We start from the raw sequence: 13,936 nt of genomic DNA, 5'->3' as shown, positions 1-13,936 counted from the left end.
AGTACACTACTGGTCATATTGCAGTACACTACTGGTCATACTTCAGTACACTACTGGTCATATTTCAGTACACTACTGGTCATACTTCAGTACACTACTGGTCATACTTCAGTATACTACTGGTCATACTTCAGTACACTGGGTTTCCATGTTATTTTACTGAAGCCTCTTATTTACATACCAAAGGTTGATTTTCCACAGTGACTGGGATTAAATTAGATTAAAGGTTTCCTATTTTAGGTCATTTTGGATTAACACATTTTTAAATTAACTGGTTTCCATACATTTTAGTTTAACATTTGCCCTTTGAACTGACTTTTTGTGTATTTGAGAGTATAAGTTTTATTTTGTTCGTCCTGTGTAGATTAAAAAAAAAAATCCACCAAACAATTTCTGTTTGTTAAAAATAATTGTAGTTGCACGTTGCGTAATCATGACCCTCTAAAAAAGAAATGGTCAAATAAAAACTTTGAAGCAGAAAAACTTTCATGGTATTGACCAGAAAAATGATTAACTTGAAGAGTTTTAGGTAAGGCTGTTGCAAAAAGCAATTAATCAATTAATCACATGATAAATAAAAATGATATTAATTTCTAGTCTGATAATTAATATTTCTGAAGAGCATCTTTGGTGACAGAGTTCATAATCCATTTTATTTATGGTTATGATTTTGTCAGATTTTTTTTAGCCCTGTTTTGTTTATAGTTTTTAGTTGTGATGATTTATTTTAGATATTTAAAATGTCTTCCAGTTCTTTAGGAAGAAACAAAACAAAATTATAAATTGACAGTTAAACAAAACTTTAAACAAAATGAAAGTTTATTGCTCTTTCACAGGGTGAACTTGCATTATTATATTAAATTACTTGAAAATGGTCTCAGAACAATAATAATCTTGCACTCAGCATGCGGTCAGTTGCTGGAGGACAGTTTATCCTCCAGCAAACTTTATTTTGGGTGCTACAGTGAACAAATTTCCTGCAAACTGTCTCAGTTATTCTCCCTCTCCTGATGAGCTGTTTATTTTGAACCCCAGCTGTGTTTGCTGGAAACAAAAGGAGCGCGCTGGACGAGGTGACTCTCCTGACCTTGTAAGGCCTCCTTGGCGCGGTCCAGCTCCTGCTCCTTGTCACCAAGCTGGGCTCGGAGCTCGGTGGCAGACAGCAGGTTGGCGGAGCAGCCGCCCTGCGTCTCCTCCAGGTCTTTGCTCAACATGTCCTTCATTTGCCTCAGCAGGTGGACCTCCTCCTGAAGCTGGACCACCTCCTCTCGCAGCAGCGCTGAGGGTCAAAACGAGCAGAGATTTAAAAAAACAGACACAGGACAAGGAGTAAAGTAGAAGGACCTGGGAATACCAAGAAAATCTTTAAGAAGATGCTTATTAAAACCAAAATAAATGCTCGATAAGGGTGCACCGATTGAAGGTTTCTGGACGATATTTCCGACCTTTAAAAAGCACGACCTGCTGCCGATTCAAATTTTGGTCAATACCAAGTTTTTTTTTAATCAGAAATGTTGCTAAATACAGCAAGAAAGTTGCTGAGATGGTAACTTTCTTGTTGCCAAGAAAGTCGGGTGTTTGCACCTGGTGGGCCGGTCTATAGGTCAAACCTCTAACTGGGGAGCTAAACGGGACAATGGTTGATTTCTAGATCTTTCCCAAGGTTAAGATCGGCTTCACATGTAAGAATCGGCTGATCACCAATCTCCCAAAATGAAGGAAATCTGGACCGATTTACTCAATCTTTCAAAAACGTAATCATAAAAAAGTTCCAAGGCTGAAACTGCTGATAGATGGCAGTGAAGTAATAGCATCGCTGCAAAAACACAATTGTTCAAAGTATTTTTGGTCCAGCTACTAATGCAAACATCTGAGCTCACTTGAAATATGACAAAACCAACATTAAAGTAACTTTTCAGAAAGAAATAGAAGCTTGTTTTAAATCAATTATTTCTTACAGTAATAACCAGTCCCATTGGCAGATTGTTTCACTCATGATGAACCAGAAACATGGAGAGCAGCATTCAGCTTCTATGCGCCACAAATCTGGAACAAACTTCCAAAAAAATGCAAAACAGCTGAAATACTGAGCTCCTTTAAATCTAGACTAAAACCCAAATTTTTAGAGTTGCTTTTGAATCACAATAAATGAAACATTGATCAACATATTTGATGATTTTGGTGATGGCACCCTTGACAATGTAACGTCTGTTCAGCTGTTGACTGGTGCTTTTATTCTGTAAAGTACTTTGAACTGCCTTGCAGCTGAAATAAACTTGATTAATGATATGAAACTAGAACATTTTCAAGAATATTAAGGGATTAGTAACTGAGAAGAAGCTGCTATATTTTGCTGAAACGTTACTTGTAAGTTAGTACACTTAAAATAAGACAAAACTAAGATATTTCCAGTAGAAACTGGACCAAAAATACGTGGTAATGTTTTGTGTTTGTGCAGAATATGACTGCTTCATGCTGTGTTTTCTGCCTGTCTTGTGTGCTATGCCTCCCAATCAGCAAAGGAAAACACCGGCAAGCAATCAGGAGCAGGAAACTAAGGAGACGACACTCTGGAATAAAGAGTGATCTCATCTGCTGGTGCAGTCTGACAAGCTTGTGCAGCCAGAGCACAGAAACAACGAAAAACACGTCCAATAAAGGAAACTCATACCAGCAACAGTGCCATAATGATTTATATTGGGAACGGGAGGTGGAAGGTCTGTTCCAGGAGAATGCACGCTTTTTATAAGGGGAAAGAAAAATGAAAAAAGGCAGTCAACCAAAACATTCAGCTTTTGGAGGAAAAACCTGAAATGATGAATTCAGGAATTCTGGAAATGTGACTGAACACATGTGCAATCCGGAAAACATCATCTGAGCGATTAATGGGATCTAGAGAATGGAGATTTATGAACCTTAAACAACGCACAATGAACTACTCGCATACAGTAAGTACAACACAGCAACGCCGTTTGACATATTAGAGGAAATTTAGCAGAAACAAGAATGGAAATCTCCATAGAAAGCTGCATGGAGCTATATAAGATTACTGAGGAAGCAGAAACGCAAAAGTCTGCATGTGCGTGAATGAAAATGAGAGAAGGTCTCTGCAGCCAGACGCTGCAGCAGCTCTGATAAGAGGCGCAGGGACAGTCCATCGCTCTCTGTCATGACAGGACTGTGGAGAGCCCAGCAGGCTGCGACTAAAAGAGTTACGTCCCAGAAAGAACAATCTTTCACGTCCTTCTTCTGGTTCTGATCCACTTATTCATCTGTTTAGCTGCAGGGCTCAAGCTTGCCTTCGCCTTGGGCCGAGCCGGCAGCACCTTTGATCATTCAGGACGTTTTGGAGGTTTTTGCCCTCTGTGTAATTTTGCAACCTGTCGCCCTGGCCATTAAAGATCAAACAAGAGAGCCAAATAAAAGCGGTGAGGATTGTCTTTTTATCATTTCAGAGAGGTTTCATTCTCTAACCTTTTCATCAGTGTTGGCTCAAGTTTGGGAGCCAAAAACGTAAATTTCAAGATGTTTATCCAGTGTTATCTATGACTTTCAGCTAAACCCACACACTGTAAAAACACACAAGCTTACCAAGAAGTTTTTGGTTTAACTTTGAGTGCAAATATCTGAGTACACTTAAAAATAAATTGCAGTGTTTGAATTATCCAAAATAATTCACCATGTGTGTTTTTTTTTCCTTTTTTTGTTTTGTTTGTGAGACTTCTCTTTCCTTTCCCTCTGAATTATTTATTTTAGATTATAGTCTTAAAAGTTAATGTAGAATACTGGTTTCACTGCAAAAACACCAAATATTACCAAGTATTTGTGGTCGAGCTTCTACTGGAAATATTTTAATGCACATGAAATGAGACAAAACTAACTAGTAAAATTTCAGCAAGATATATTATTTTGTTTTAACATCATTATAAATGAAATAATCTGCCAGAGAAATTAATACTTTTTCATAAATATTAAGGATTATTGACATAAAACAAGCTCCTATATCTTGCTGAAAAGTTACTGGTTAGGTAGTTTTGTCTTATTTCAAGTTTACTAAAATATTTGCACTAGAAACTAAACAAAGAATGCTTGGTAAAATTTGGTGTTTTTGCAGTGTGTCAGTGAATCTAGCATTAACTTTTAAGGCTATAATCTAACATAAAACAGGGTTTAAATAACCCAATATGTTGCGTAAACAAAAGGAAAGAGAAGACACAAAACAAAACAAAAATACACATGGTGAATTATTTTGGATGATTCAAGCAATTTAACAACCTTTTCACTCTTCTCTTCAGGTTAGAGCTGCAGCGTACACAACAGATACCTGAGCTGGGAATCTCTACAGCTCCTCCAGAGTCAGCACATTATTCTTACATTATTCAAATGGTTAGATATGAAACATTTTAGTAACATCCAGTAACAGATTCATCCACCAAATTTACCACGAGCCTGTCGGCTCTCCTTGCTGAACTCAATCGCAATAAAACTAAAGTTTGGGAGAATGTGAAATAGTTTTACACAGATCCGTTGTATTTTTCTGTATTCTAGGAAAAAATAAATCACGTATCATTACAAAACAGAAAAATAGATCACGGCCTTTACAACTGCTTTTGTTTAGTGCAGAGAGGTTTGTTTGTCGCATGCTGACAGCAGGCAGCCCAAAGACAAGAGCCGTCATCTGCTGGCAGTCCTATTTGATCAGGACCAGATCATGTAAACAGTAAAGGCAGGATGCTGGCTGATCCCAGCTCAGAGTGGCGGCGCACTGAGGCCGGTGAGCTTTCAGAGTCCTCCCGCATGAACAGAAAAAGCCACTCATCCTCCATCTGAGCGCCGGCGGATTCAATGAACACCAGATTTAAGCCTCTCATTAGGGTCGGTCAGGAACAGGTAACCTTTTTCCTTCTTGCTTTGCAGCCCTGTCAAGATACACACACCCACACACACACACAGCTGAGAGCTTATAGAGGCCGTAAGCTCGTGATTAGAGCTCAGAGAAAGCAGCGAAGGTGAAGTGAGAGTTGGAAAAGTGTTGATTGGTGGTCAAAGAGCTGAACTAGTCTGCTGTGAATGCGATGAGGGATTAAAGTGGTTCTATTTATATACATGAAGGATCAAAGATGCCTCGTGTGCACTGGGCTGGAATATTGGAATGAGACACTTTTTATTAGTAAAACCAAAATAAAGAAAGATATTTTTATAAATGAGTTTGTGACTGACTGGAGGGTGAAAACTAACATGACCTGAACTGGGTCTCTCAGGGCGTTTCATTCAGAACTTTGGAGGCAGTTTTGTTCACTAAGTTGACCTGACTAGGCCACAAAGAAAGGACTAAGAAATCTGCTACTCTACTTAAAAAAACAAAAATACATTTATGGAGAAATACGTCAAATGAAATGTAAAATAAGCAATTTCAATTTTAGATGTTTTGCATTTCAGAGGACAGCAACCTAAAAATACATTCTGCTTTGGTTTATTTAAGCTGGTTTGTTCATATAAGAGGAGATACAATCACTATTTGACATTTTTAAATGGGACCTATAATACAAACTTCACTTTGTACATGTTTTTATTTTTCACTGGGGGTCACAACTGCTTCTGAAAAAACATAAAAAACCATAAAAAACAAACAAAAAAATTGGCAATAAGTTAATGTTTTTTGGTGTCTAGAAAATGAGCTGTTTCAAAAACCTCCCGATTGTTAAGTCACGTTTCACCGTTACCTAGCAACCCCAGCCAAGCCAAGCCCGTCACCTAGCAACCCAAAAAGATCTCCAGCACTTTGGGTCATCTGGTTTCATCCCTGTATGTAGGGGCGTGGCCAGCAGCAGCTCATTTGGATTTAAAGTGACAGGGCCCTAAAAAGTACACAGAACTAACCAAACAAAAATCTCATTATCTAAGAACGATATTGTGCATGAACATGTTTTGTAAAGCCCACAGATAAATTGTAGCATTGTAGATCACTTTTAAATAAAAACAGACATCTGTCATCAAACATTGTTCAAACAAACCTAACAGTGCAATAATCTCAGATTATAACTAGAGACGCACCATTGTGGAGTTCCCTGACCGATTTCTAGCATTTTCAGTTTAGACTAGCTCAGGTTTGTTTTAACTTTATGGACTATAATACATAAAAAAGAAAGAAGATGTGCTGTAGGGTATTTGTTCCGAATCCAACATAAAGTGAAGAAATTACAAGATAACCTTTATCTGTGCATCAAAACACAGTCAGCTGTGATCCTTGGGGATTTAGGTTTTGATCATTTCCCTGTTGTTCATTTATATTCTTAATGTAAATATTAAGCTCATTTATTTGCGCTCATTGTTGTCAGGAAGTTGTTGCCATATTGTTCAGTTTCTTAGTTTATGCTGTTTTTTATTGTGAAGCTTGATTTTGTTCAGTGTTTCTTTTTGAGTCATAGTTCAGCTTCTTGGTGTTGATTGGTCTCCTCCCTCAGTTATCCTGCTTTCCTCCAGCCATAGCTGCTCCATCTCTCCTCTGATTGTTTTATTTTCCGGGCCCTGCCTCAGTGTTTAGGGATTTTGTTTGTTTCTTGCTCTATTCTTCTGCCTGAACTCCATAACCTGATCTTCCTGCTAGCTTTTCAATAATCAAGAAACTCCGTTCTTCACAAACCAAGCAACAATTCAGTCAATAATACACATTATTACGTACAGCATCAGTATAACTGTCTGTGATTTGAGAACTGAACCACAACTGGATGTAAAAAGTAGATTTAATCCTGTGCAGCGACAGCAGACTGCTGTTTTGCCCTGAGGAGCTGTGATGAACGCTGCTGTCAGTTTTCCGTCTCGGACTTACTGACAATTACAAATCTATGTAATTATGGTGAGTCCCCCTACTGATTTCTGTCATGTACAACCCAGAGGTGCTGGTTCTGCCCGTTTCTTTCCTCCGAGCTTGTCGGTACAGGCACTGAAAGCTCGATAATGAGGTCACACGCAATGCATAACGCAGGATTGCAGACTTTTCAGAAGGTAACGTTACTATTGACAGGGTTCTGCTAAAAGTGTCCAGGTCACAGTTTTTAAAATATCAAGCTTTCTCTCATTTTATGAACTTCTCTATATACAGGAAAAACATTTATCTGCCTTTAAAACTAAACTTTTAATCTTCCTTTTTAAAAAAAAGCTTTTGATAATGTCAGAATGTTATCCATGCGGCGAATAAAACAGATCAAATTGACCTTATCTGTTCTTAGAAAAGCACTTTTTAACTTTTAGAAGTGCATGAAAACATCCTTTATCATAAGTATTACAGCAAACAGTGATATTGTGAGCACCTCCTTGTAAAACAGGTATTGATTGTCCCAACTGCCACATCATATTTGACATAAAAAAATATGTGTAGTTGTTAAAAACTGGTTCTGTATCTCCTGCAGGAACGTTGATCTCTTTGGTCAAACAGCTTTGACTTTCATTGAAGAAAACTAACAACATTTCAGTACAGAAGTCATTAATGCCATATGAAAACAAAAACAAACAATAATTGAGGTTATAAGGTGACACAAGTTAAAACCTTTTCCTCATTCACTGAATAACTACGTCTGATTAGGATCATACTACATCGTTCTGCTTCACGAGGCTGAAGCCGGTTCTGATATCAAAGTACTACATCTGCTCTTATAGAGCGCAAATAGAGGATGGAAAATTACACAAACTGTATGCAAAGGAGGAGATTTACTTATTTTAATGTCTATTAACAAAACTAAAGTTACATATTTCCTTTTTCTGAATGTCTGAACTGATCCTTCCTAGCTTCAAAGTAGAGAAATACTGACAAGATATAATTAAAGTAAATATGCAGCTTTGGAAAAAGATAAGAGACCACTTAAAATGATCAGTTTCTCTGATTTTACTTTTTATAGGTTTATGTTTGAGTAAAATGAACTTTGTTCTTTTATTCTCTGAACTACTGACAACATGTCTCTGAAATTACAAGCAAAAATTTAGTATTTATTTGCAGAAAATGAGAAATGGTCAAAATAAGGAAAAAGATGTACTGCTTTCAGACCTCAAATAATGCAAAGAAAACAAGTTTATATTAATTTATAAACAACAATACTAATGTTTTATCTCAGGAAGAGATCAGAAACCAACATTTGGTACCAGGAGGTTTTCAATGGGGTTCAGTGCAGTGGGCTCTTCATTTTCTCCAGAGCTGTAAATGAATTACAGGAAACTCCACCTATTTGCAGTTCAGTATTTGCAGATTTACCTCTTCATACATGTTTTCGTGGAACATAACTACAAATTATTTGCGGAAAATTATTTGAAAATAGTTTTTTTGTTGAGCATTTGTAAAATATATATAAAAAAAGCAGCTTTAGAAGCTAAAATATATACTGTATCTTTCCTACTGCTAACATGCTATTAGCTTGTCTTTGCAAAGCAGCCAATCAAAGAGCAGCATTTATTTTCCTTGGTGCTGATTGGCTGATTACCCAAGAGCAGAAATAATAAAGACAGTAGATGTTAGCTTCTGCATTAGCACTACAATGGTTTCCACTTAGCGTACCAATACATATTAAAGTATATTTGATGTTTGATCTGTTAAAATGAGCATTTCTAAGTTAATTCTGCTTCAGGATGAACTTCATTTGAAAGAGCTGCTCTCATTTTATTCCTTCAAGCATTTTACAATCAAGTTAGCATAAATAAAGTCTGTATTCCTCTGTTTAAATTTACTTTAATAGAACTGCTTTTATTTAATAATGTTGTTGATATTGTACTATGTTTTTTGTTACTAACTGTATTAATTGTGTTGTCAGCACTGCAAAAAACACAAAATCTCACCAAGTAGATTTGAAATAAGACAAAACTAACTTACAAGTAACTTTTCAGGAAGATATAGGAGATTGTTTTAATTAAGTAATTTCTTAACACTGATGAAAAAGTACAAGATACATCAGCAGATTATTTCACTTAAAACATTTTAACATGTTATTCATAAAATAATCTGTCAGTCGAACTCATATTTTTTCATAAATAAATGGACTTATAAGTTAGTTTTGTCATATTTAAAGTGAACTAAGATATTTGCAGCTTGACCAAAAATACTTGGTAAGATTTTGTGTTTTTGTTCTTGTAAAAGACATTTTTGATTTGAAGGCGTTTTATTCCGGATAAATAAGTAAAAGGCATTTCTAAGTGTTTCATGTATTCATCTATATTTATATTTATATTATATTTAGAAATGAAAACCAAAAAAGATGGTTCATTCTTTTCCACAGTGGACCGAAGGTGAGGCGGCCCATCCACCTGACCCAGTTACTCCAGTTCTTCAGAAGAAATGGGTCAAAACTCCAGCAAACTACTGTGAGAGTAAGGAGAAGTTATGCAGTTCAAAGGCAATGCTATCAAACTCCTCTCGTTGTGAACGCCACACCAACCAAAGCTGTTTTGGGTTTTCTTGCCGGTAAGACGTTGCTTTGTTCTTCTAACTACATGCCTGTGATGCGCTATCTCTGCAAAACGGATGGGATGTTTTGTAATCGAGGTAAAGCTCCAGCATGAAACTGGTGAAGCTTTCTATCAAACTGACTGAGAGGGACATCAAAGCACCGGCATTTAATGCCGAATTTTCCCACACAATTTTTTATGCTGTAAATATTTACATGTAGGTAGGATTTATATCAGCGCAATGCTTACCGCTAAATTACAAAGAGTTTGGACATGTGTTTAGGAGAGATACAGAAACAACAAAGTACAAGAAAGTTTCCTGACAACAGCTCCTCTGAAATGTTAAAATTATTCTCTGCTTCCATTTCTAATAGCTATTTCCCAGAATGAAGCCATAAATGCATATTTTAACAGCTCAGAGGCTAGGCGTAAAATTAAACACACTTAGGTGTGTCGCTGCGCTGATGACTTAAAGTGTCAGCCTCCTTGAGGGAAATTGAGCTGACATTTTCTCTGTAATTACTGAAGAGCTAAATGATTTGATTACCAAATTCCTTATTGCTTAAGTTCATCTTGGAAAAAAAAAAACACGCAACATCTCAAAATCACGGCAAAAACACAAAATATTACCAGGTTTTTGTTCCTACCGCAAATATCTTAACGCACTAGAGATAAGACAAAACTCATAAGTATTTTGTCATTTTTAAATTTTATTTTTAAATATATTTTGTACTGAAGAACAGGACATTTAATGGGATATCCTAATTTTGTCAAAGGATTGGAAAGAAATCAGCTGATTTATTCTGCAGAAGACAGCAGCGTGCTTTAGCTCCTGATTAAACCCATCATGCAGCAAATGATGAAGCCTTGACACGCCAGAATAAGAAGGCTGGGCAGAGACTGAGAATACGTTAGATATGTACATAAATCAGCAATGATTGTATCATGGGCATCATTTAATGAGAGCCTGTCTGAGTAATACAAAGCTAATATGCTGAAGTATTGAAGACGCAGCGACTGGTGAGTCTCTGACCTTTACTCCGCACAAGAAGCAGATGGATAATCCAGAGATTTTAAATAAATGATCCCTTAACATGATTCTTTCCCTCCAAACACATTTATTTCTGGAGCATCCGCCTGGAAAATTTATAAATTTCCCAAAGCATTAGCTTGAAATTTCAGTATGTTTAGCAAATGGGTCATTATAAGGTTGTAGAGTTTCTTAAACTGCAACTGAATAATGTAATTTCCTACTGTGGTTCAGAAAATACAGTCAACAAAAACAAAGTAAACCTCAGGATATAATAAAACCATCTGGTCTTTTCCAGGTTCAAATATTATTAGAAATTAAAAACACTCATTATTGATTAATTAAAGATGGCAGCAAAATGTAAAAACTGCTTGTTGAAAAACTAAGTTTCTTTTTCTGCCTTAATAGGGTTTTCTGGTGATTAAATGATTTCATTAACAATCCATTAAAGAGGTGGGAAGTAACTAGTTAAATCTACTCAGTTTTATTTACTTGAGTAACTTTTTGGAAAAAGAAAACAACACTTGGAGTACATTTACTAAATAGTACTTCTAACCTTTACCTGAGTAAATTTCTCTCATTCACTGAATGAAGAACAGACAAGTTTTATCCAAATATGACCTTTAGACAAAAACACACAGTTTATGTTGAAGTGAGACCTCTCGTTTGAACACAAGCTTTGTTGTTCTAATGTGACGTTTAAAAGTCAAGTGAAAATAAACACTAGAAACTGTTACTGAAAGTATTACACGAAGTTCTATAACATACTGTAAATAAAGTGTTTCTTCTGCCTGAATAAAGAATACTTTTAACTTATTTATTTGCATTTTTTAAATTTCTGACTTACAAATACCAGAAGTTGCACATAATTAAATTTTTTTTCAGCTTGATTAAATCATTTTAAACCACCAAATCAAATGTTATAATCGATTACTCAGTACGTAAGTTGAATTTTTACAGAACAGTTTTTCACTCTTCCATGAGTAACTTCTTAGATGGCTATTTTTTACTTTTATTTGAGTAAAAATATGCCAAAATAGAGCTACTCTTACTTGAGTAATATTAATGGGGACCTCTATAAAAGCAGGAGTTCCTGCAATCTGCTGGTCTGCAGCATTCATGCATTTGTTAATGTAACGCCAAAAAGAAAACACATCAGCAATGACCTTATAGAAGCAATTTCTGCTGCCTCTCAATCTGTGAAGAGTTATAGACAATTTCCAATCAACTTGAGATTCATTACTCTACACCAGGGAAAGTTATTCACAAGTGGAAAACATTTAATCAAGTTTTTATGCTCCACAAAACCTCAAGGTCAGACATGCAATGCTCCAAACGCAAAACGCCCAAGAGCTAAATCTAGGCCTTGGTTATAGGTTATTAAAATTAAAAATTAACTACAACACAATAAGAAAAAAGACAAATGGTTTGTTTGAAAGAGTTGCAGAGAGAAAACACTCTTCTTTCTTAAAAAAAAGACAAGCGCACGACTGCAGATTACTGTGACTCGAAGTACAGCTTAAATGTTTCAAATATATTCTGGAAAATACCATGAAGCAAAACTCAGAACCTTCTCAAATAAACACAGTTCCTTCTGTAGTTTCCTGCAGCGTTTCAAGCCCAGGAGCGCAGGCTTACATCTGTGGGATGCAGCGATTAGTGGGTCTTTTTAACATCAGTCACAGGTTTATTTTTGGTGTCTGCATTGTTCAATTGCACTATAAGCTGAGGACTGACAGGAGCAGTCATGGGTTCAGTGTGGAGGCAGAACACTTTCAGAGCAGAACTGCTGGTATCAGAGCTACAAGGAAATACAAAAGAGCCAGAAAAACAACAGATATTCAGAGTGTTGATGATCTGACATTCTTAGACGTGTTGAACCTTCAGTGCAGCACGTCAAAGTGATACGAGCTTCATAAATAAATTCACGGCCCGATTCCTCCATTGAAACGTCACTCTGAAGCTGCAGGCCAGTGACTGATCAACCTGTTATAGCCCTGCTCAAATGGGTAAATAAATAAATTAACTAAACCAACTGTGTATGTCGCCGTTTGGTTTCTGGAGAGTTAAAAAATTCAGCTTTGATTTTACTTGGTTAATTTTATCCGTTAGTCAGAGCAATAATTTATAGAAATGTTACAAAAGAGGTGTCAAGCTCACCCACCATAGCTATTAACGTGGTCGTCTAGACAGCCAGGTTTACACTCGCACATAAAAATGGCTGTAAACACAGCCGTTCATGTTTGAAAAGCAGAAGTCGAGCCTCCAGCACAACCAACAAGAACGCATGAAGTGGTTTCCGGATGTTAAGTCAACAACAAAACCTTTATCTTTTCCAGTAGCCATTGAACAGAGCATGCAGCAGTAAAACCAGCTGACCTAAGATGCTGGACCTCTACTGCGGTGGCTAGGTAATGGGTTAGGATTTGCCTGGGTTGCTAGGTGACGGAAAGTGGCCTGCTGGTTTGTGATGTTATAATCAGGAGGTTTATGAAACGGTTCACTTTCCAGACACCAAAAAACAATAACTTATTGCCAAAAATCTGACTAGGTATTGTTTTAAGTGTTGGGTTGTTTTTAAAAACAGTAGAAACCCAAATGGAAGTCTAAAAATGTGCAAAATGTGAATCATTTAAAAAAGAAACATGATCTGAGCTCAGTGAAGAAAACTTTGTTGTTACTGTTAAAAAACGTATTTATGAGTGCTTGAGTGACGAGGAAATTTTGACTCATGCATAGTTAATGACTACAGTATGTTCAAGTCTGAATTCCTTCGGTTTGGGAGTAAAATGTTTAGTTCCTGTTCAACCTGCAGCAACGCGCGAGTCCTACACAGAAGCACAGTTGTGTTTGGCAGATAAACAGCCGAGTTTTGGCATGAATTCTCCCCCAATCATTTCTGCAGAGCTTAATTTGTTTCAATCAGTTTATTTACTTCTGTTTTATTGCTGATAAAGAAACATGCTCGCCTCCTTCCTGCAGAGTCAGAAAAGGTTTTTTTCCGTCAACATGATTTACTCCCTGCATGTAGGAGTCTTGCTCCACCAGTTCTTTCACGTTCCCATTGCTCCTACACACGCCTTCTTTGGAATAAGCTCAAACTCTCTTTTGGCAAACCCGCTACCCTCAACATCTACCATAAACATTCACTTCCTCAATTTGTTTCTGCAGTTTGAACATTCTCTGTTAAACTCAGACATTTGCAGACATTTCTAAATCTGTTCAGACAGGAACGCAGACCTTGGTGATTTCTGCTACATGTGCATTTCTCTTCATGATAAATGTGCTGAAAATCGATGAACAGAAACTGTGCATTCATCTAAATTCATGCAGTCTAAATCCATTTCGTACGAGGATCCATTGGGAAACAGCTTACACAAACTAATCACCTCTGGGTTTACATTACAACTGAGGTCAGAGCAGAAGAGCTGGCTGCAGATAGGTGTAATTGATTCAAACATTTATTATGTGCAGATT

General features: G+C 36.7%; 1 protein-coding gene across 4 annotated transcripts in view; it reads right to left on the bottom strand.

Annotated features, from left to right (window-relative positions):
* The window catches only part of LOC102224305 (kazrin-like), a 172,955-nt gene that overhangs the window by 23,126 nt on the left and 135,893 nt on the right, over positions 1–13,936 (bottom strand). For all 4 annotated transcript variants that reach the window (XM_023324764.1, XM_023324768.1, XM_023324765.1 and 1 more), the window contains one exon: positions 1,088–1,279. In XM_023324764.1, coding sequence (XP_023180532.1) covers positions 1,088–1,279 — 192 coding nt within the window. The remainder of the gene's footprint in view (positions 1–1,087; positions 1,280–13,936) is intronic.

Source organism: Xiphophorus maculatus, chromosome 20 (assembly GCF_002775205.1).
Source record: "Xiphophorus maculatus strain JP 163 A chromosome 20, X_maculatus-5.0-male, whole genome shotgun sequence".
NCBI lineage: Eukaryota > Metazoa > Chordata > Actinopteri > Cyprinodontiformes > Poeciliidae > Xiphophorus > Xiphophorus maculatus.
The sequence above is the reverse complement of the archived record's forward strand: the minus strand, read 5'-3'. Positions and strand labels throughout refer to the sequence as shown.